The 22800-nt window shown below is 40.8% G+C and overlaps 4 protein-coding genes across 5 annotated transcripts; 1 reads left to right on the top strand and 3 right to left on the bottom strand.

Annotated features, from left to right (window-relative positions):
• Positions 1 to 105: 105 nt before the first annotated feature.
• Positions 106 to 6117, bottom strand: ssx2ipa (synovial sarcoma, X breakpoint 2 interacting protein a). Its single transcript, XM_070919265.1, has 14 exons — positions 6035 to 6117; positions 4848 to 4995; positions 4466 to 4632; positions 4072 to 4281; positions 3353 to 3463; positions 3106 to 3241; positions 2940 to 3015; positions 2666 to 2846; positions 2273 to 2420; positions 1894 to 2030; positions 1503 to 1676; positions 1289 to 1406; positions 759 to 912; positions 106 to 580 (listed from the first exon to the last, which is right to left on the bottom strand). Exons 2-14 carry the CDS (start codon positions 4888 to 4890, stop codon positions 436 to 438), a joined length of 1800 nt encoding a protein of 599 aa, XP_070775366.1. The 5' UTR covers positions 4891 to 4995; positions 6035 to 6117; the 3' UTR covers positions 106 to 435.
• Positions 6118 to 6591: 474 nt separating this feature from the next.
• Positions 6592 to 11677, bottom strand: mcoln3a (mucolipin TRP cation channel 3a). The gene is made up of 13 exons (XM_070918341.1): positions 11570 to 11677; positions 10746 to 10971; positions 10497 to 10664; positions 10228 to 10381; positions 9934 to 10015; positions 9762 to 9858; positions 9541 to 9640; positions 9178 to 9290; positions 8368 to 8517; positions 8113 to 8214; positions 7891 to 8013; positions 7574 to 7780; positions 6592 to 7427 (listed from the first exon to the last, which is right to left on the bottom strand). The coding sequence occupies exons 2-13, from the start codon at positions 10965 to 10967 to the stop codon at positions 7287 to 7289; spliced, it is 1659 nt and encodes a 552-aa protein (XP_070774442.1). The 5' UTR covers positions 10968 to 10971; positions 11570 to 11677; the 3' UTR covers positions 6592 to 7286.
• A 305-nt stretch (positions 11678 to 11982) lies between these two features.
• bcl10 (BCL10 immune signaling adaptor) lies at positions 11983 to 15182 on the bottom strand. 2 transcript variants are annotated; one of them, XM_070918268.1, is made up of 3 exons: positions 14840 to 15182; positions 14040 to 14328; positions 11983 to 13937 (listed from the first exon to the last, which is right to left on the bottom strand). In XM_070918268.1, the coding sequence occupies exons 1-3, from the start codon at positions 14888 to 14890 to the stop codon at positions 13540 to 13542; spliced, it is 738 nt and encodes a 245-aa protein (XP_070774369.1). In that variant the 5' UTR covers positions 14891 to 15182; the 3' UTR covers positions 11983 to 13539. The 2 variants fall into 2 exon arrangements, with proteins under 2 accessions (XP_070774369.1, XP_070774370.1); XM_070918269.1 differs by having other exon boundaries at positions 11983 to 13934.
• A 5191-nt stretch (positions 15183 to 20373) lies between these two features.
• On the top strand, positions 20374 to 22141 carry LOC139296016 (CCN family member 1-like). Its single transcript, XM_070918266.1, has 5 exons — positions 20374 to 20489; positions 20711 to 20928; positions 21023 to 21358; positions 21473 to 21678; positions 21839 to 22141. The coding sequence occupies exons 1-5, from the start codon at positions 20374 to 20376 to the stop codon at positions 22139 to 22141; spliced, it is 1179 nt and encodes a 392-aa protein (XP_070774367.1).
• The last annotated feature ends 659 nt before the right edge of the window (positions 22142 to 22800 follow it).

The raw sequence follows: 22800 nt of genomic DNA, 5'->3' as shown, positions 1-22800 counted from the left end.
ATCTAATGTCAATATATACTTTAATTAAAATTATACATCTAGAATGTGTAAACATTAAAGTTCAAACTAAAACTTAAGTGTTAAATATAATTGACATGTAAAAAAAAAGAAAAAGAAAAAGAAGACATTTCTAACTCAAATATGTTCAAATCACTACTTGGGAGATACCCTTCCTTGAATATAGCTTAAAATATGATTTGTCAGTGTTGATTGTAGAGAAAAGAAATGAACAATGGCAGAATCATTAAAGTGCTTTCTTGTTTGATCGGCTTTGGTGAACGATCTGTGCATGTCCTTAGAAAAGCAACATAACAACAATGCTGCTGCAAAAAAAAAAACCTTTAGTGTTCATCGGTGGTGATGGAATTCAGCCATGAATTGATGCTTAAGTCCACTGCGAAATCACATAAACATAAAAAAGGCACGGGAAGTTCTTTAAGTGAGGCTGTTTTCATCTTCACCCAAAGAGAAGATACTCAAGTCCCCACATCGAACTCTGTTTTTTGACTTGAACCGAGCATCTCCATCGTCAATGGTGCTGGACTCTTGCCAGCATCCTCGATTTGAATGTCTGGAGGAACTGGAATGAAAAGAAAACAAAAAAAACTTTGAAAATGAATTTCACGTTAAAATGTAATATTATACACTGACTCGCAGCATTCATAGTAAAACAACACTGCACAAATTAAATCCCAGCACTGCAAACATGAAAAAGAAACACAAAATACAGAATAGTGTAATAAGTGACTGAATAATACCTGCTGTCTGGGATCAGGCGGAGTGTGCGGTAAAGTTCGGTTGTGGATGGCACAGTAGCACTTTGTGTAGGTTTAGGAGTGGAGAACGTAGCGTAGGTTGAGGATTTGGCGATCTGAGCGTTCGTGGAAGACATCCTCATCTCTGGCTCACTTCCTGAAGTGCAGGGGATGTTCAAATAAAAGTCAATGAAAAGGCTTTTTTGCAATGTCATTGGTATTTACATGCAGTATCAATAGAAAACTACCGTTATTATTCTGTATTGTGAAGGTTTTTCAGTATATCATAACTAGTGTTCTTTATTCACTAACAACCGATGAAATGCATTTAAGCACGTAGTCACACCTAAATCATAGTGATTGTGGCATACTCTGCTGCTCCCATTTGTTATACTTTTCTGATAAATTCTGTATTCGCTAAATCATGTCGTCTGTAATTTGTGCCACAAATCATGCTCACTATCTGTTTAACCATTTAGAGGTTGAGTCTCTTAACTGCACATGTATCTATTTTTTAAATTACACAGACTTACTGATTGATAAAGCACTTTGACCGTCAGACGAGGAACATCTCCTACGGTCTGTAAAGGGAGTCATGTTCAAAAACTGATTCTTGAGCCAAGAAGCACGATCCTCCTGAAAGGCCTTTTTCTGTGGAATACAAAAAGATTAAAAGCTATGCAATTACAACACCCACAGTATATATGTTGAATAAAATCGAGGTACTACATCAGAAGACTTGAGTACCTCTCGCCCCAGGCGAATAGCAGCTTCTGTGAAGTTCTTTCTCTCCCTCTCAAAGTTCCTCTTCTGTTCCTCAAAGAGCCTCCATTCCTCTTTGAGGCGCTCTTTCTCTTCCAGTGTGTAGCAGTCATTAAGAAGAGCTGCTGTCTCATCGTCAAATGATGTGTTGAGTTGTTGCTGCATAGAGAGAAACAGACACACATTTATCATTTTAGACCAGATTATCCTTTAGAATTTCCAAATGACATTAAGTAATGTACAACAGACCAGGGCTCCTTTATCTGAACTGCATTGTCATCCATTAATTTGCAATCATAATGTGAAGCCTCTAATATATACACTGTATATTGGTATAAAACTCTGGAAAGCAAATGTTTAACCTGCAGAAACTGACCTGGAGGAGCTGTTGCTGTGCATGAATGAACTCTTTGCACTGCTGCACTTCTCGCCTCATCCTCTCCATCTCGTCCTCGTGGGTCTCCCTTGGTATCACCTCTTTATTAGACTCCAGCTGATTCTGCACTAGCGAGGCTGGCAGACAAATACATCAGCAGTTGAATCTCAGTTTCCTTCCGGGCATACTGTGTGTCTGTGAACGCTCGAGGAAACAGCTACACCATTTTTAGAATCCAACTTTTTAAATAACCTCACATTAAGTTGTCTGTCAAAAGAATACATTTTATAGATAAAAACATTTAATCTATAAACCTGGCACCACAAGAACTTCAGTTACTTCTGCAGTATTTCTGGGTATGTGACTGTGCTGCATGTACCTTGGCTGTCTAACTTCTCCATGTGGTTCCTTAGTTTCCTCCACTGCTGGCGGATGCTGTTGGTGAGCTGCTCCCTGGCGTGCTCGCAGGATTGGTCCAGAGTTTCCCTGCTAGAGTCACCTGCCTTCTCCTCTCCATCCGAATCCACCTGAGCAATAAGAGCAGAAACAAGCAGGGTGACTTTTCAACATGCTCACAGGTAAGGTTTAAATGTAGTGATTTATCAAATTATTTATATGGGTTGTTGGTTGCCTATCCATCAGAAAACCAGCACCCTGGATGTCACTCATTAGTCCTTTGTCAGAGCTTAAAGAAGGACTACACACTAAAATTAGTTTTTTGTGATGGCACATGAGAGAAAAGAAAAAAAAAAGAAAAAAAAGACACAAATACCTGCTCCTGACTATCATCGGCAGTGGCTCCTCTGGCAGAGGGCTGGCATGGACTCAGGATGTGTATCATCTCCTTCTTCATCTGCTGGAGGACTTTCTTAAGCTCAGCGTTCTCCAGCATCAAGGACCTCTGACTCGCCTCGTAGTCACTAAGCAAGGACTTGTACATTTCACCCTCATGGCTGCAGAGAGCAATTTACAAATTAGTTATCTAATTGATGATTGCACAGTCTACAAATATGGTCAACAGGCGACAAGATTGGCTTTCATGATACCTGGCTGTCGCTTTCGCAGTCTTCCAGTGGCTCCTTTTCCCATCTGACCGCCCCAAGCAATTCAGTACATCAATAGCTATTTGGGAAAAATAGGAGGCCAAAATTTCATTAACTTGTTCTGAAACTTGTTCAAAAATACATTTTTGCAAAAGACTAGCATATTTACCTAGTTTCTTATCCTTTCTGTCGACCAGCAGCTGGCTGAGGCGTTCCTTGAGCTTTGCAGCTTCTCTCTCTTTTCTCTTGGCGTCATGGCTGTATTGGGAGGCACGGCTGGCAATGATACTCTGCAGCTTCTGAACCTGTCCAGCATGATCGACTCATGAGTTTGGCAGGTTCATGCATTCTGTATGTAGTTGCACATTTTGTAAAATCAAAAACATGAGTCATTAGAAGATAAAGTAAAACTATACCTCATCTTTTTCTGTCTTCAAGCAGCTCTGCAAAGTCTTAATTTTGAGTTGTAGCTGCCTCTCTGTCTCATGTAGACCCGATTTCTCCCTTATGGATAGTTCCAACTGATCCTGGAAGGAAATACACGTAATTCTTATTATGAGCATATTAGAGTAATTAGTTCAGGGTTAAAGCTACAAGAGTGGATTCCTGAGCAAAATCCCACCCTAAAACTGGTATGTGCTATCTGAGGATTTCATAAGATAGACAGTAAACACACCAACAATATCCACATGTGGGCCAGATATTTGCCATTTTCAATTTTTTGTGAAAACATTGAAACTGTTAAGCAAACTAAAGCGCCCCTTGCACAACTCCTTCCTCTACACTTATTATTGTGACAAATATCTCTTGACTTTTTCACTGGTAGATTTAGATAGAAGCGGTATGTTTAGCCTTGCAAGCACAGACAACTGCTGAGATAAGGGAATGTGACCATCATTGTGCTACTCAAAATGATAGACAGTAGTGAGACTTCTGAGCACAGCACTTTGTCCTTGTTTGGTTTCTGTAGTATAGTAGTCATTAATTTCCTTTTTGGAAGAATGGAAAGGGAGAACATTTACTGTATACAGAATAGTATGTTTCTTTTCTGCCCTCTAGTGGTCAGCAATCTATTACTGCACCTTACAGACAACCAGATTAGTCTCTGGATACTCAGAATAACTGTCATACGTGCCTTGAGTCTGGAATTGTTCATCTGCACGTGCTCCAAGGAGCTGGATTTCTTCAGCTGCTCTTTCTCAAGCTCCTCTAAAGTGCACATATTACGTCTGTGAATCTGGAGCAGCTCATACATGGCATTCAGAGCTGGCACTGTGTTCAGGCTGGCTCCCCCCAGTGAGCTGGCCTCGATACATGTGGAAGAGAGGCCCAATGAGGCAAGCTCCTGTGAAAGAAAAGAGGACATGTGTCACTGTTGTGGTGAATGCTCTCTACAGAAATTAAAAGAAGGTCAAGTACAAAGAATATATTGCAAAAATGAGCACCATCAAATTTGATGTGAAGACTGTAACTAGATCAATGTATTTTATCTTTATACAAACAACAACTGAACCAGGCCATGTCCGTACCTGATTGATGTATGAAATGCACTGAGGAACATTATCCTCGGTGCAAAAGGCACTTATTACACTGTAGGAGGCTTTGGACAGGGGCAAAGAGGAGTACATTGACACAAGGTTGTTCTGTCTCGAGGGGGACATTGTCACATGCGATATGCTGGAGATCTCATAGTTTCCTAAAAACAGAACAGAAAGGGGGAAATTATGGCAAATTGTAGGTACATTACATCTACTGTGCTTTCTCACACTGAGAGGCTTAAATTAGGTTGCTGCTCTAAAATGAGAACAAAAATGTGGGTCACCTCTAGCAGATCCCAAAAAAGCAAAGCTGATGAGCCTTTCTATTATTGAAATATTCTACCAAATACACCCCATTAGCAGAGACATTTACCCATAGACGTCCCTATTGGCACAGTGGTCCACCACTCTCCCATATCACCGAATCATCAGGACACGAGGATGTGAGGTCATGAGTTACCAACCCGGGAGGTGGATTAGCAGCCAGGCGGTGGATCAGAGGCTGCTGCTGGAACTGAGCCCTGCAATGGAGCATCAAGCAATGAGATAGAACTGCAATAGATAATCTGGGCTGCTGCTTCACCCACACAGGATTAACTGTCCGATGTCTGCCAGTGGGGGTTAGATTGGGGTTTAAAAAAGACCCTCCTATTGGCCGCTGGCAACTAAATCGCAGGGCAGTAAGATGATCTCAGCCTCAAGCCAAAAGATTTACACAGAAAAAAATGAGAAACCCATTACAAAAAGGGGCTAAATCTGAGAGTGTATTTTATTTATTTTTTTTACTTTTGTGCCTCCAGGACAATATTATGATCTAGACATGCTCTGAAGAAACAAGCTGAACCAGATATCTAACTACCCCTGCCACTCCCACAACTTTAACTGTGTAGTGAAATGTTCTAACTTGTGTTCAGTGGCTGTCAACCACCTTGTGGTGATTTAACAAAAAGGAAAACCCAAAGCCTGAGAGCACCATGTTGGTGAGGACAGAACTACCAGTCAGCAAAAGTGCCTGCTTTTCAGTCTCTGCCAACGTGCAACCCAGCAAACTCTCACAAAATGTTCTTATCTAACAAACCAGAAAACACACCCAACTTTTCTCAAAAGTTACACTGACTGAGAGGGATATGAAGTCAAGAGTGCTTCGGCTTAATTTAGTGGGGTTAACAGCTACCTTAACGTTACATAATATTAGTTAAAGATGCCTTCATATATTGACAGTTACTGTTAGCTTGACGTATAGTACGTTAACGTAACGTTACATGGTAACGGCTGCAAGGTTCGCTAACGTTAACGTTAGCTAGTTTGCTAAACCATTGTTGGTCAAAGACGTGTTTTTATTACAAGGTTATAGTGAAACAATCTACAAACTTTAGCGTTAAGTAGTTGGCTAGTACACTTCGGCTTGGTAACTTAGCCAAATATTCCTGATTTGTACGATGAATTTGATATTAGCTAAGACGTTAAATCGGAATTTACAAACGCACCATTCACTATAACTGCTATCGTTACTGTTTGCTAACCTGGTTAATAGCTGTATGCTAAGTTAAACGTACTCACGGGTGCGGTGTGAAATGGGTCAACTCAATCCGACAGTTGCCAAGTTCGGTGATGTTGGCAAAATTAACTAAATGCTCCTTCATCGAAAACACCAACAACCTTGGTGCCGAGCTCAGTCGTCACCTTGACGGCAGCAAAAACAAGCACAAACAGCCTCACCTACTTTTAATGTGAACGCAGTGAAGCAGAGATGTCCCGACAGTAGGTAGGTAGGTAGGCTCACACTGCTGCTATTGCTGCTGCAGCAGCTGGCTGTGTGTGTGTGTTTTTTAAGTCTTGTCCTCCGCTGGCTTCAAACCAAACATCATTGTTATTGGAGGCAGCGTTGCTAGGCAACCAGTATCTGAGCCGTGCATTGGATATAAACATATGCAGTGGACGATTATGCAAATGAGAAATGCTGTCAGGTGTCATGAAGCATTGCAATGGTACCCCTGTGGCTGCAAGAGGTAAGTGTCACCTATGGAGCTGCATGGAGCTTATCTCACTTATATAGTCTTTCCACTTTATTAGCATCATAAACGACTTTTATTGGTTGTTACTGGAGCAGGCTATGGTAAAAAATAAAAAAATGCCCCACATATACTTTGTAGAGACACTAAAGAATACATTTTATTTTATTTTTTCATAGTTGTCAGTGAAAATATTATGTTGACCTAAAGACAAATATAGTATATTAGAAATGAATATAGAATGTAATCAGAAAGTGAAAAAAATACACGGAAATAGTACAAAAATACACAAAGTGAAACCACCAAGACAATCCATATAGTTCAGTTACATACAGAAAATATGCACAGTACACCAAGAAACTACAAAGCGTGAAAAGCAACCAACTACAATGAACTTCACTATAATTGAGTAGCATTGAGCATAAGTTAAATCAGTAAAACTACTTCCACTTTTTAAGTTGTATACTCAAGTGCTTGTAAAAAGACATGCATGGCCTATAGAGTTATGAGGAAATTTCTCATTAGGTGATCTCTGAGAAAGTTGTTGGTGCATATTCATATTGAAATTATTAACATCAGGCTATTTTACTAACTGGTCCTCTGAGGAGAGAGACGTTTTTCATTTTACTTCAGTAGTGTTCAGCAAGTCAAGTAAAAAAACAAGTTAAAGCAATATTCTGGCATTCTCATGACATAATCAAATGCTCCACGCAGACAATCAGCACTTTTGGTGGCCTTATTCAGTCTCATGCCAACTCTTTGTCCATACTTGGCAGAAGTAAAAGCCACATCTTCTCGCTTCATCCAAAGCAGCAGCATGGAGAGAGGCAGCAGGAAGCTGGCTCCTCGTCAGTCTGGTATCTTCCAGACTCGGGCTGGTCCCTGCACTCTGCTATGAAGGCCTGAAGCTGGGACACTGGCACCTTGTCTTGCTGGTGATGCTGGAAAAGAACCATTGTATAGTATTAAGTGCAAGGATAAATACAAATAATAATCATTAATATGACCTGAAAAACATCTACTGTGCTCTCCGCTGCAGGATCAAAGAATGTTTCTCTGTATGTGGATGCAGGGGACTCAGACTGACCTTGATGGTCTCATAGGTGTCAGTAATGACAGCGATGAACAGGCTGAGCACCATGTAGATGAAGAGGGAGATGAAGGAGTAGAGGTAAACTCTGCTGAAAAGCCACACCATGTAGCTCTTGTCTCTCATCTTCAGGAAGGTGGCGTACATGTCGTCCCCGTTGATGAGAGAGAAGAGGCACTCTGTCACCTTGTCCAGCGTTCGGAACTGGAAAACAAATGTTTTAATATTTCACTGTCACCAGAACAGAGCGTCTCCATTGGGATTGATTGAGCCACAGTGACACTTGTGATAGATTATGATTATGATGTTCATACTTTGTCATGGTAAGGCCCAAGGACGATCCAACCACAGAAACAGTACCCGAAGTAGATCATGGCCGCACAGCAGCAGAATCGGATCACGTTTGGGAATGCCGCCCTCAGGGTTAAGATTAATATCTAGAAAGGAATAAAGGGTTTTCAGTTCTTCTGGATGTGCATAACAGGTTGGCTGATACATTATGCAAAAACAAAAAGCAGTGTCACAGAAGCTCTCACATTGTATTTCTTGAAGAAACCAAGGTAACGAATCACGCCGACCCACACCAGCATTGTCGCTGTTCCCAGCAAGATACTGCAGACATCATAGTTTGTCAGGTACTGCAAGAGGAGAGAAAGTACAAAGAGATAAACTATATATCAAAGTTCAAGTTCATTTTAGCTATAATCATAGCTTTCCAGCTTTCCCTTCACCCCCAGCCCAACATGTCTACAGTGAATAATCTAATTAAAAATGTAGCCAAGAAAACAAACCTTTGTTTGTATTCCAATTTTGAGCACTGACCCAGCGATGGTCAGTGTGTCGCTCACTATGATCAGGATGTACCAGCCATTCACAAACTCCATGCGGTCTGACCAAGTCACAATTTTATTATAGTAGGCATGGAAGAATATGTTGAATTCCTGCATGAGAGAAACTCAAGATGTTGTAAAACACATCAATTAAACAGATACACAACAAACCAGGATCCATTCCTGTACATGGGAGTTGGATTGCTCAATTTCCACATTAAATGGTAACAAATAGTTTTTTACTTATAATGGCCCTGACTCATCAATAATACTGAGGTTATGTGCCCCCCCTCAAAAAACATTTGATCAGACAAAAAAAAACAACAAAAATTGATGTTTCTTTAGCTATTCAGTTACATTAGCTATAATTTTTTCTGAATATAAATGTTTGAATGCTCTTTAAAAGCTTTTTCGACACTGAAAAACTAAATCCTTTACTTATTATTAATTAATTAATTTATTGTTGGCTTAAAAGTAGTCACATTTAAATACATTATTTAAAAATACTGGAATTTATACCCACCCAATGTGTATGTTTTTAACTGTATAATGTAAACTCCCCCCACACATTCGCAGAACACACACAGAGGACCTCAGTGTCCTGCATCTGATACTGGGTTACATATTGTGTGCTCATATCAAATCAGTCATTTATTACTGAATGAATGACCTATTGGCCAAACTGTAATGGTAGCTAAATGTGACCAAAACCCTGTATTTTCATCAGAGGTGATGGTAATAATCAGTTCACTCGTTCCTCACATAACTTACAAACTGGAGTTGGATTCCATTGATGACGGATCGCGTGCAGAGGATGAGAGAGGTGAAGCAGGCGAGGATGACCACAGAATCAAACGACAAGAGGAGATAATCGTTCTTATCAGCTGGAAAACAGAGCCGCAGATTTCAGGTCAGTTGTTGCATTAAGTGCTTGTTTTTTGTTTGTTTTTTTGGTTGCTGCTGCTGCTTCTACAAAGCTGAGACATACAGTGTTGCCCTCTTGTAATTGTCAGATGATGAGTTGGATGATACAGGTGTCAAGGGTTACAGAATAATGTAACTGTGCCCCCTGCTGGCCTTTAAACTAACAACCAGTGTATTTCACAATATATCAATGGTTTGGGTAAAACTTACAAGTTCCTTCCACATTCCAGTCTCTGCATTCATAAATTCTTACATCATTTTCAACATCAACCTTTATCTTTCCACTGTGTGCACAGTTGTCAAACGTGATCTGTATAAAAAGAAAACAAAGATTTAGTGAGTGGCAAGTTATTTATGAGCATGTTTTCATCTTTTAAAATATCCTAACAGCTCAGATGAGGGCGCGGAATTATTCAGACTTTGTCACCAACCATTATATGGAAGTCATAACAGTCTGGTAGCTCGTGGTGCCGCACAGTCTGCAGATTGATGGTTTTCAGGGTAAGGTAGATGTTCACTGATAGCAGCCTGGACACACAGACTTACATTAGGAGACAGTACTCTTATCGCCTGGCATGAAACCAGTATTTTCAGTTTAGTCACCTTTTGAAATCCAAAGAGAAGTTCACGTGTGACGCCAAACTGCTGTTGCTGAACGACTGCACAGGATATATATAAACACAATCTGTGAGGGGGAAATACAGTCCAAAAGCAGTTAGATCAGTTAGTCAGTCACTAGTTCAGCAGAGGAATTATTCAGCATTCATTCCTCCGTACAAGCTTCCTCTTTTCATGGAGTCACAAGGAAATCCACATTGCGTTTATTTTCCATTCATGCCATGAATCAGCTTCCATAAATACATCCTGCACAAAAACAGAAATTCTGTGCTTTTGTACCTTTATCAATATGTGGATCAATGTCAAAGGTCTCATTTCCAGGATTGATGCTGCTGTTTCTGTAAAACTCCTGACAGACAGACAGAGGAGTGTACTGTCCATCAACCATCTCATATGCAAGGTTACCTACTGTCAGGTTTGGGAGACTGATGTACTGAAAAACATGGAAAGAAGAATGAAACACATTTTGTTTTTGTACAAAAAAATGACAAATGTTTGCCATGAACTCCCTGAGTGATATCATCGTTGTCACTCAAAACTTCCAGTACCCTGTTGATTATGTAGTAGATGTGATCATACACATCTGCTTTCGTGTAGAGCGCATAGCTTCCCGGCCGGTGATCCTTGTATCCTTTGAGAAACAGATGTCTGAACGTCATCAGGTTCTCGTCTTTGAAGGTGACCATCATTTCGTTGCTCAGGCCGAAAGAGACTAACTGAAGCAGAGAAGGGAGAAAACATTCATTTGAGACAAAAAGACATCCAGACAACACTAACCAAATAATTCTGTACAATACCTGGACTGTGGTGATGGCAATTTTTAATATCTGTAACGTCAGTTTCCACGGCTTGCGACCCCTGGCTCTGTATTTCTCACAGGGGTTCATGAAGAAGTACTTGAGCCTCCGTCTGAAGTCCTCCACCACCTTCGACTCCAGAGTGTGAGGGCTCCATCTGCAGTGGCCGTTGGGCCTCCTCTCCTCCGACCTCACGGCCAACAGCGGCTCAGAGTCCTCCATTAAACTGAAGTGCAGAGCAGAGTTTCACTACTTTTGATGAGCCCGTTTTGGCAACATTTTTCTTCCTGTTTCTTTTGTTAGAGGTAAAACACACATCAGAAACGTGCTGAAGATAAACTACAGTAAGGGTTCAACCATTCCAATCATTCTGATGTTTATCAAACTGGTTCTCCTGCATGTGCTCCCTGCTGTCACTCTCTCAACTCTTACTCTAATGTAATGCTGGAGTGCATACTAATTGTGCTAAAATAAGATCTACAAACACAGAAAAAAGTGTTTTGCAGCATAATTTTTCCATTTTTAGCTCACCAAGGGCTTATTGTGGCAGACCCGCCCGCTGCAGCAAATGCAGACTTCAACTATGTTGCAAATTACTTAACATATCATACCATTTAATTTAAAATGTTTGAAGAAAAAACAGTTAAAGGCACTTGCATTGCAGATATATTACCTGAATATAGATTCTTTTAGTGTAATTATGTATTTTTCAATCTCTTTCTGGAATATATATATATCTATATATATATATATATAAGCTCCAAATTATGAGCAAAAAGTCAACATATATATTACAATAATAATAACAATAATAAATGAATTACCTGCTGTGCACCAGCGAGCCTCAGAGCGACTGGTCCAACACTCGGGGCTTCTCTGCTGTCTGTGAAGATCAGGCAGTGCAGTCACCACCAGCCTTCACCACAGTGACTGTCACTCCTCTGCGTCATTTTAAGCTTTTCCAGTTTTTCCAAAACAAAAATGAGAGCTCCCAGTTACAGAATCTCTGCACGCACAGAAACTGATACTGTTTGTAGGCGTCTGCAATCTGTCAAAAACGTCGCCTGAGTTTGACTTGATGAATGAACAGTGTGTTGTCTTATAAGAGCAATCGAGAGGTATCAAGCTATCTCAAAGGTTGTAGGATTTCTTCATGGTACCTTAATAACATGTCCTGAAAAGAAAATAAACTACACCATTTTATATCTAAAGCACCAAAGGAGAAAGGAAACATGAGTTGAATTCATACAGAAAACCTTTAGTATGCAACAGTTATTGTACATGACAGTGACTGAAGTAATAAGCATGGTTTGTATTCCACAATGTTTTGGGATTAAAGACTTGTGTAGTGCAGAAAATGTAAAGCAACTTCTTTGTTGATGCAATACTGCAGGACAAACTGGAAGTCGTCTTTCGGAGCTATGTCGCTCTGGTCAGAGGCATGAGATCAGACTTACACACAAACACACACACACACAGTTTATTCTCAAGTGTATTCCAGTGTATAAAAACTTCCTCACCGCACTTAAACTGCAGCTGCCGTGTTTTCACACTGTTACAGTTTATCAGGAAATTACAGCTTTGACAAAAGGAGTAGAAAAGGATGAGTCAGACTTTCTTAGCTTGTGACATGGGCATCAAATCTCAATACTTCTTTGGGTAAAGACAGAAATGTGTACAGAAAGCTGGCATCAAAATGTTTGCTCAAATCCTAATTCTTCTAAATTCATTTATTGATCAGACAGTTTCTGATTTAAATCATAATTTTGCCTCTTTAAACAGTATTTTATTTAAGTTCTTGTACACCTGCTTATATTTAAACATTTAACATTTGAGAAGTGTGGCTTCTTTTGTTTAATAAAAATATGTAGATTCATGAAACTAAGGTATTATTTTGGCCTCATTTCAAAGCAATTGGCACCAGTATAAAAAACTTCAACTGATTAAAGTAAAGTGGTAGTATAGCATGCTGCAGGGATGATGTATTTTTGTAGGCCAACCTGGAAGTTAGCCAGTGAGATTTTTCCATTGGATTTTGGATTATTGCAGAAAATAAGCTCTGTGGCAAACAAAAGTTTATGATACTTGGACGTTTTGTTCAGCAAGATAATATTTGCTAATGAAAACCACTTTTATGATTTTTGAAGCGTAAATGGAATCGCTAGAATTAAAAAGCTTGTTAAGCTATAAACTACACCACAGTCGCATTACTTCAACGTCACCACCACTAAGATTCCAACTTCCAAGATAATATAGATATATATAACTAGATAGATAGATAGATAGATAGATCGATAGATATAGAGTATAAACACAACAAGGCTGTAAAGGCGGATTAGTTTCCGTGTTCGGCATGAAGATGTTTAATGTCCACGACAACCTCGGTAGTCTCACTTAGTCACTTGTTAGTAACTGTCTTTTTTCACACCTTCACCACCAAAATTCACAAGTGGGGTATCTACTGACCTACTTTGTAGAACAAAATGTGAAAATCTTTTAAGCTTGTGTTAACCACAGACCCTATTTTATATTTCAGGCATCTAACAAAAAACCCATAAAGAAACTCTACCAACGTCGAGACGAGGGAATTGAAAGTTGAAAAATGCTAACTAACTTCTGGGTTTTAGGACTCATTCCTACAGCACTCCATATCCCATGTACCAAGTGCCTAATCAAAGGCAAGAGCAACACCAAAAAGAATGTGAAACAACAATGAGAGAGTGTTTGTGTATATTGAGTTGACTGCTGGTTTGTCCCTTTAACTGCATGAAAACTGTCTTATTGAGATGTGAAACTAAAAGATGCTCCTATGTGATGTTGGAGTGAGCGAGCGCGACCGCAGCGGCTGGAAGTTCGGGTCCCCTCCGCTGCTGGTGCACCCCGGCACTCCTGCATCTATGTTGGAGGGGGATTCGACCATCACCTCCTCCGGCAGCGGAGGAGCTCCCGGGTCTCCGGGCCTCGGGAGGCTGGAGGAGGTTGTGGAGGAAGCTATGGCGATGCTGGCGCCAGCCCCAGAGGGGCTCTGTAAGGAGGGCAGATTGAGGGAGCCTGCTATGTCTGAGGTGGAAGGGCTTCGTTCTCCGTCTGGGTGGAAGAGCAGGGTGGAGTTGCTTGAAAACATCGCGGGGAGGTCGCTGGTTGTGCTTGGAGTGCTGAGGCAGCTGTCAGATGGGGAACTTGAAGCCCCTGCTGTGGAGTGACAGACGAAAGTGTAAAGGAAAGTTGAATTAGAGCATCAAGAACATATAACACATTTGAAACACAGATTTCATTATGCCATGGCCTATTAACCTCTGAGAGACTCGATCTTCTCGTTTTTGGCCTTTTGCACCTCATCAGTTATTCTGGTGATGATGAAGTTTTGTGCGCGCAACTCCCTGATGGAGTCAACCAAGGCATCCAGGCCCCGGGGGTTCTCGGCCAGCATGTCCAACAACATGGCCGTCCTCTTGGTCTGCGTGGTCCTGCAGCTGATTTCCTCCGCGTCGTCCCGTGTCAGGATCCTGCAGGCGCGCAGGTAGTCGAGGTGGCGCTCGGCCCTGATCTTTTCGCAGAGGTAGTGCCGCAGTCTGGTCAGCACCTGGAAATCCACAGAAGCCATGTGTGGCAGAGGCAAAAGGGGAACAAAGTGAGCTGTCAAGGCCCTGAACAGGAGGGGTAAATATTTGCATAGGGGTCTGGGAAGGACTACAGCAGGTAATATTCACAAAAGTCTACAGCAGGTGGTCTGAAATCACTCTATAACCTGGTCTGGTTCTGTTCTACACAGCACATAGCAGTCTATCCCTCTTTCAGCTTCTGGTTTTGATAAGGTGGACTGAGCAAACCCTGCTTGTATTTACAGAAAAGTGCACTCAAACTCAAGTCTGTGTGTTCAACACTGTGTTATTGTCAAATCCTACATAGGACTGGGTGTTGATGTGGGCACAGAGAAGGTGTGGTGGGGTATTTCCTCCTTTCACAGGCCTTTAACACCAAACAAGGTACAAGTGAAGAGTCAGCACAGCGAGAAATTGTCTGTATTTTCCACCATACCTTATCACAATGATTATTTACTAGCTTTAGATTTATGGCTGAATGATCGTACTCACGTCTTTTTTAATCTCTGCCATTTCATCTTCAGTGAGATGAGGAACATCCATCCCTCTCACACGCAAAGCCAAAAATCCAGGTGTTCCGGGTAACGTACGACGACTACGATAAGTTAGTAAGATAGTAACACTGACATATACTACGTCAATAAACTAACTGTACGCGTTAACAGGTGTGACTCGTCATTATCTGTCGTTAAAAGGTGGCGTATCCACCGTCCATTCAAGCTTTCTGCCTCAAAAATCCCCGGACTTCCTGATTCTGTCGAGGTTTACGAGAAGAAGAGAAGTACAGGCAGCAGAGTCGTTGGTTTCACACCCACAGCTGATTTATGTAGTTCAATATATGTTTTTAAAAAAGTCAAGAGCGATAAAAAGTCTCTTACAACAGCAAACTAGGCTTCAGATGTCCAACTGTCCTCGTGTTGATAGTTTTCATGCGCTATTCAATGTTTCTGATACAGGTGAAGTGCTGTTCCGAGCGAGTCCACTGGGTGGCGCTGCTGGATCTCCTCACACACGCTGCACAGTCATTTGTTTCCATATATTTAGAGATATACAGTGGTGATTAAGTAGATCTACACTTAAATTCAATTTTGAGGTACTTACATGTACTGTACTGTAGTATTTCCATTTAATGCTACTTTATTCTACTCTACAACATTTATCTGCAGTGGTGGAAAGTAATTAAGTAGATTTACTCAAGTAATGTACTTTTGAGTTACTCTACTTGAGTATTTCCGTTTTATATTACTTTGTATTTCTACTATTTCAGAGGGAAATACTTTACTTTTTTCTCCACTACATTTATTTGATAAAATAGTTATTAGTTACTCTTACAGATTATTGATACAAAATATTATCAACAAATAAATTATGAGCTACACAGTAGTATATACTTATGTGCGAGTGTTTCAAGTATATTTCAAGTATACTTTTGTACTTTTACTGAAGTAACATTTTGAATGCAGGACTTTTTTTGTTTTTTATTTTTACACTGCGGTATTGATACTTTTACTTAAGAAAATATTCTTCCATCTCTGTTTATCTGACAGCTACAGAGATAAGGTGTTTACATACAAAACATATTATGATCTTATGAGATATGGTGCAGCATTAAAGATTAAATTACCCAATAGTATATAAAATACTTGTCATATGTATTTTAAATAAAATAGCTAAAATCAGCTCGACATCAGTGAAATGCTACTTACACATACAGAATGAAATAATCTAATCCTGTAGATGGTCGAGGTGGATCTGATCTTAACTACTTTATATAAACTGTTGGGCCATTTATTCAAGAACATTGTATCATACTTCATGAACTAATTATATGTTTTATGTGTTAGATGTCTTAATCTGCAAAGTAACTAGTAACTATAACTGGAACTACAACTACCTCAAACTTGTACTTGAGTGATTGACTGCTATTTAAAATGCACTGTGATTTGTCAGCTAACATTGAATCAGCTCAAATGTGGTTTTAAAGTCTATTTTATTGACGTATCAGATATCTCACATTATTGATTTGTGTTGTATACTTCTACATTCATCGATCTACAAGTAAAGTCGAAAGCTCGCGGCACAAGACGGTATTAGATATTAGAAAGATAGCAGAAGTTGTGCAATTAGTAGTAACTTTAAACTGTTGTAGGGGATCGGCAAAGCATCCTCTTCATTGCACAGTGAACCGCAGTGCATGAGAAGAACCAAAGTAACACTCCAGTAAACATGAAATAAATTGCAAAACGGCAAAACACATGCAGTCAATATTTTCACTTCCCTCTAATCGTGATATAAGTGTTTGAGGACGGGTGCTCCCTGAGGAGATTGTTGTCAGACTTGTTTTGTCATGTTCTGCAATATAATATGTACTGTGTGCCTGGAAAACACCATCCCCAAGCTGCAAGCTATGCTAACTGTAAATCAGGCCACGGCCTTCTATTCTGCTCGCTTGTAGCCTTTTCTGTGTAATGATAATGATTTGAAATGGAGGGGAAACACAGGCTCCAATAACTACGTGGCTGCTGTTGAATCTCAGCAATTTCTGGAGGTGATTTGCAGCAGAAAGATGCCCTTTAAATGTCAGGCGTTACAAGGTCAAACTGTATGTGGACACAAGAAAAACAATATTTGTTAAATGGCAACAAAGCCTCCACAGAAACAATATGTGCCCACATTTCTCCAGAAAAGCCTCACGATGACTCACGTCAAAACAGCAGAGAGCAGTAGCCTGGAAATAATGTCAAATCAGCTGTGATTCAGACGAACACAGTGTACTGACTCGCGAGTGGCCCCTACAATGAATGAGACACAAAGAAAGGGAAGGTCATTTATAGCAATGATGTAATGAACTGGATTTGCAATCATAACTGCGCAGCCCCTACAGACATTCCTGTCTCTCGTCCAGTGTGTGACCCGCTCTCACATAACAGCCAATACAAGCTTGTCTCAGGCCCATTGTGGTTTTACACTGAGTACCACTGGGGAGGTGTTTCTGCCTTTCCATTCTCTGGAGCCAATCTTTATGCCACACAGGATTTGAATCCCATATTTTGTCTGTTTTTCTTTCTTCCTTTTTACTTTTTATGTTACAGTATCACCACCTGTCTGCCCACCCACCTTTCCCATTCGACTGCCCTCCGCATCCCATTAAATGTCAAGGACATAGGGACATGTAATGAACTAAAACTATTTGAAATGTGATGTGAGTGATTTAATGTCAGTAGGATGTTGCTCAGTAGCTTAAGTATCAGTTAAGTAAAGAGGGTAACAAAAATAAAATCCTTGTCTCCCTGATTGCATAATCTCCAGGATGGGTTGCATAATAAAATAGGTAAATCCGGCTTTATGGATGACCACTTGGCAGCAAGATGAAACAAAATGCTCCAAATATGGACTTTTTTTTCATTCTGTAAAATGTTTAATTTTCATGGCTGTTAATAGTTTGATGTTTTGGGAAATACGCTTATGTATTTGCTTTCTTTCCAAGAGTTAGATAAGAAGATTACCACTCTCATGTCTCTGTGTTAAGTACGGAGCTTGAGTCAGGAGGCGATTAGTTAGCTTAGCATAAAGACTGGAGGCAGGAACAAACAGCTAGCCTGACTCTGTCCAAAGTTCAAAAATACCTCTACCAACACCTCTAAAGCTGACTAATTAACAAGTTGTATCTTTGTTTAATCCGTACACAAACAGAAATGTAGAAACAAGGTGGTTGTATGGGGAGTTAGCTTACATGGTGTAACTATTCAACAGCTGCCTTTTTCACAGTGGAATGGTTTGCAGACAGTTAAGAGGCAGGAGTCGATGGTACAGATACTTCTCTTGAACACTTAAACTCATTGTACCATTAGTGATTGAGCTAAAGTTAACTGACAGAAGCTCAGGGAGCTGTGGTGACTGACTAGCGCTAGCATGTTCCCTTCTGGCTAGCATGTTAGCAGTTAGCTCTCCAGCTACAGTAGAACCATCACCAAGCCTCCAGTACCACAAATATTGTAAAGATGTGTGGTTGAATTTTTCTCAGCCTTGTGTAACTAGGCCAGTTGTAATTTCTTTATGCTTTTCAGACCATGAGGCTGCCAGAGAGAGCCAGGCTAGCCGTGTTTCCCTGCTACCAGTCTTTATGCTAAGCTAAGCTAACAGCTTTCTGAACAGAGTTATTGTTCTTACGAGTTTCCGACCTGTAAGCATTCATGTCAACATCCAAGTTATAATTACGGCTGGAAAAAAATCTAAATGATATATCCAGATTTATTTACACAGTACAGAAGTGCCTGAAAACCAAACAAATAGGTTATGACTCAAATCAGCCAAAGATTCATTGTAGGAGGTGCAGGAGGTTTTTTTTGTTTAAAATCTATATTGGCAAACTTCTGCTTTGCAAAGTGCCCTTGAGCACGGCACAGTGCAGCCCACTCACCCTGACTGATTGACTTTAAAAAATAATTTTTAAAAGTTTTATATTTACATTAATATTAGAGGTTATGCAGTTTAAGATGCATTCACATGCTGCGGGAGTGGGACATGTGTAGTTTCAGGAACAGACAGGGCAGGCTGAGTGTAACATCGTGAAACAGGTCAGTTTAACATGCAATCCTTTCCAAGTTCTCCAGCTGCCTGTTATATATCCGATGTTCCACTTACCCAACATGGTTCTGCAAATTCTTTATATTACAGCTTTGGAGGGAAAAAGTTTCCACTCCAAACCACAGCAGTCAGCAATTTCCAGGCATCGGTGAACGCACCAGGCTCACGCTTGTTCGCTCTTCATCTGCCTGAGCTGGCACTGATTCAAACTGGCCCTTGTAACCTCAGTTAGATAAGAAGGAGACTGTGCCAGTCTGCCCCGCTCAGCCTCTTGTTCTCACAGGTTATAATGAAAGGAAAGGCACCCCCCCCCCCCCCCCGATAACTTCCATTGTTCTTTGATGTGGATAGACGAGGATGCTTTTTATCCTGGCAGCTATTTCAAAGAAACCTTCAATGTTCATCCTGAGTGGAATGTTGCTTCAGGCATTGCTCAAGTTTTCTTTCTTCTTTCTTCTTCTTCTTCTTTTTTTTTTTTTTGGTGTGTTTCTCATTCTGGACGCTCTCATTCAGGCCGAACAAAGGATTCCTTGGGTTCAAGCATTCCAGGAGGCTCTCATCCCCTTTTTCTTTTTGCAATATTGAAGTCAAACAAACTTGAATCCGTCCACACCCTTGCAAGTGACTGACGGGATTTTAACTGTGACTTTTAACACTTAAAGGTCAGAAAATACAAACACTGATCACAGACAACGTGCAACAGTCTAAACACCGCTTCATCCGAGATAGAAGTTCAGTTGGTCATAGAAATATGTAGCTTTTCTTCAATATTTATGTCAGAACTTGTGGTGCCCCGATGTTGAATCCCTTGTGGGGGCTGCTCTCACATGATGAAAATATTTCAGGTATCAGGTTTAAATGTGCCTCATTTTTTTTTTGTCCTTTACATAACCATGTTATTTCACCAGTCTTTCTTTCTTTGTTTTTTCTTTATTTAACCAGTTAAAGTCTCATTGAGATTAAGAGAGACCTGACCAAGAAGGTAAAGTGGCATGAAAACACTGTTACAACAATAAATACAATACAAACAAACTTTCACAAGCCACAAAAGAGCACACACGTGTCGTGAGGATGCACATAGAGGTATGAAGTTTTAAAAGTATCCTAATACATTTAAAGCAAGAGTAGAATTAATATTTATCAAAATAATGCATAATGTATTTAGCAGCAAACAATGTTGTTTCAGTTTCCAGCACAGACCAGGTAATAAAGCCATAACCCACTTCACCACTTTGTATTTATGTTTTATTACATAGAAATAACAATTTCAGGAACTTCTTTACTTCATGATAGAAGAGTTACTTGTGGTTCCACTTCATGATTATAGAACAGACATAAAAATGATAATTAGAGAGAGTCCTGAAAGAATGGAGGTTAGACTGGGTGGTTCTTGGCTCGCTGAGCGGGAGGAGAGGAGGGGGGGGGCTTCTTATGGGCTTATGGGAGGACGCGTGGAGAAGCATTCCTCTCATAGTTTCAGGACACCTCTTCAGCCTGCGCACACGTCAGATCTCGCAGTGTATAAAAGAAGATGGGGACTCCAAAAGACTCACTGCCAGATCTGGTTGTTTGATAAAGAGACAGGCTTTTTTAACTCAGGAAAGAAAGACTTCTGACTTCTGAAGATGTGGAAAGTCTTTGTCGTTTTAAGCCTCTGCGCTACACTGGTGAGGAAATTACCACTGTTCATTCATAAGCTGCTTGTGTAGCTGTTACAAGAGGATCATTTTTCGAAGCAAACCTTTTGATTAGAAATGTCTGATGTCGTGTTTTATCTCAGGTGTCGGCCTCATGCCCGAGGGACTGTCGGTGTCCCCCTGACAGCCCCAGATGTGCAGCAGGAGTCAGTCTCATGCTGGATGGATGTGGATGCTGTAAAGTTTGCGCACGGCAGCTCTTCGAAGACTGCAGCAAGACACAGCCATGTGACCACACCAAGGGACTGGAGTGCAACTTTGGAGGGGGATATGGCTCTGCTAAGGGCATTTGTCGAGGTACAGTGACTTCTGTTCTGTTCTCTGTTTGTCAGGACTTCACTCACTCTTCTCATTTCAAACCTCACTACTTTCTCTGTTCCCCTTAAATCAGCCAAATCAGACGGAAGAACGTGCGAGTACAACAACAGGATTTACCAGAACGGGGAAATCTTCCGTCCAAACTGCAAACACCAGTGCACTTGCATGGACGGCTCTGTCGGATGTGTCTCCCTCTGCCCGCATGAGCTCACTCTGCCCAAACTGGGCTGTGCCAAGCCCAGGCGGGTCAAGGTGCCGGGACGGTGCTGTGAGCAATTCATCTGCCCCGAGGAAGCAAAGACAGGGAGCTCTGTGGCAAAGAAACACAGAAAGAAGCACAGAAAAGACGAAGACGACCTTACCCACAGGAATGAGTTGGCTCCTGTGTGGAGAGGAGAGTCTTTACCTGGTGAGCAGTTTCACACAATGTCCTTTCATTGTTAAAGTGTCTAAGAAGGAGCCAAATATAAGGAAATGTATGTGAAATTACAAACGTCTGAAGCTGGTTTTCTTCTCTGTGCAGCTTTCAGGAGTCACCCAATGGGCCACATGTCGGTCAGAGCAGTCAAGTGTGGGTCTCAAACCACAGCTTGGTCACCATGCTCCAAATCCTGTGGCACTGGAGTGTCCACCAGGGTGACAAACAGCAACACCCAGTGTAAAGTGGTGAAAGAGACTCGGATCTGTGAGGTCCGCCCATGCAACCAAATGGCCGTTACCAGATTGCAGGTACAGTCCACACTTTTAATTCTTAAGAAAGATGAATTGGGATTATTTCATCACATAGCGGTCTGTTTTTTTTTAGCATTATTTATCTGATGAGATCTTACATTTTGTGAGCTCTCAGGCTGCGCTTAACACATGCTTTTTGATGTCTTCTCTCTAACAGAAAGGCCAGAAATGTAACCTCACAGAAAAGGCCAGACGTCCGGTTAAACTGTCCTACGCAGGCTGCCGTAGCCTGAAGAAGTTCCAGCCGAGGTACTGCGGGTCCTGCTCGAATGGGCGGTGCTGCAGGCCTCACCGAACCCAGACGCTACCTGTCCGCTTCCGATGCAAAAACGGAGACATCATCAGCAGGATGGTGATGATGATTGAGTCTTGCAAGTGTAACGTAAACTGCTCCGACAACATCAAGAAGACAGCTGCCCACTACAGACTTTATAATGATGTCCACAAACTGAAAGTGTAAAGGGGAAAAGAAGACCCTTGAAGTGTTGACTGGCTCTGAGGTTGCAGACATTTGCAGGATGAATTCCTTGAACTATATCGTTCATGATTTTGCTTCGTAACATTGGAGCCTTGTGGTTTTGCTTCTTTTTTGAAGCTGTTTTTTTCTTTTACATTGTGAAAATTGTTATTTTTCTAGTTAAACCAAAATGTGTTCTACTTAACATATTTAAGCCTCTCTTGACAAGACATGTCACATGACAAGATGGAAATGACGTAAAAAAAACTATGGCAGCTACTTGATCAGTCATTCCACACATGTCGCCGTGTTTCTGTTGATTTACTGTTCTTAGTTATTTTATTTATAAGGATTCATATTTCATACTTCACTCAATGTATTGTTAGATTTAATCATTGGATATTGTACAATAATATTGGTTTGACAGCCTGTTCTCTACACTCGCTTGCCTTTGTAAAATGTTGGAATATGACTGAAGGCTGGAAATATTCTGTACTGTATGTAAGTTGGCCAATTAACTGCTAAATTGTCGATTTTATGTTTTAATTTTTCACAAATAAACACATAAAATGATGCAGTTTTTTTTGCAATTATTTTTTGGGCCTGCAACAATCTTTCTCAGGGTGTCTGTTGTAACAGTTTTCAGTAGGAATGAGTGTAAT

The sequence above is a fragment of the Enoplosus armatus genome, chromosome 14, assembly GCF_043641665.1.
Source record: "Enoplosus armatus isolate fEnoArm2 chromosome 14, fEnoArm2.hap1, whole genome shotgun sequence".
In the NCBI taxonomy this organism is placed as follows: Eukaryota; Metazoa; Chordata; class Actinopteri; order Centrarchiformes; family Enoplosidae; genus Enoplosus; species Enoplosus armatus.
Note: the sequence above shows the minus strand (reverse complement) of the source record. Positions and strands in the feature narration are given on the sequence as shown.

Coding starts and splice junctions, on each gene's coding strand:
- LOC139296016 (XM_070918266.1), top strand. CDS start 20,374: ATGGGAGGACGCGTGGAGAAGCATTCCTCTCATAGTTTCAGGACACCT. Junction 20,929..21,022: donor TGCTAAGGGCATTTGTCGAG/GTACAGTGACTT, acceptor CCCTTAAATCAG/CCAAATCAGACGGAAGAACG. Junction 21,359..21,472: donor GAGAGGAGAGTCTTTACCTG/GTGAGCAGTTTC, acceptor TTCTCTGTGCAG/CTTTCAGGAGTCACCCAATG.
- bcl10 (XM_070918268.1), bottom strand. CDS start 14,890: ATGGATGTTCCTCATCTCACTGAAGATGAAATGGCAGAGATTAAAAAA. Junction 14,329..14,839: donor TGGCAGAGATTAAAAAAGAC/GTGAGTACGATC, acceptor GTGGATTTCCAG/GTGCTGACCAGACTGCGGCA. Junction 13,938..14,039: donor GAAGATCGAGTCTCTCAGAG/GTTAATAGGCCA, acceptor GTCACTCCACAG/CAGGGGCTTCAAGTTCCCCA.
- mcoln3a (XM_070918341.1), bottom strand. CDS start 10,967: ATGGAGGACTCTGAGCCGCTGTTGGCCGTGAGGTCGGAGGAGAGGAGG. Junction 10,665..10,745: donor TTGCCATCACCACAGTCCAG/GTATTGTACAGA, acceptor TCTCTGCTTCAG/TTAGTCTCTTTCGGCCTGAG. Junction 7,428..7,573: donor ACACCTATGAGACCATCAAG/GTCAGTCTGAGT, acceptor GTTCTTTTCCAG/CATCACCAGCAAGACAAGGT.
- ssx2ipa (XM_070919265.1), bottom strand. CDS start 4,890: ATGGGAGAGTGGTGGACCACTGTGCCAATAGGGACGTCTATGG. Junction 3,242..3,352: donor TGAAGACAGAAAAAGATGAG/GTATAGTTTTAC, acceptor CATGCTGGACAG/GTTCAGAAGCTGCAGAGTAT. Junction 2,421..2,665: donor CCGATGATAGTCAGGAGCAG/GTATTTGTGTCT, acceptor CTTATTGCTCAG/GTGGATTCGGATGGAGAGGA.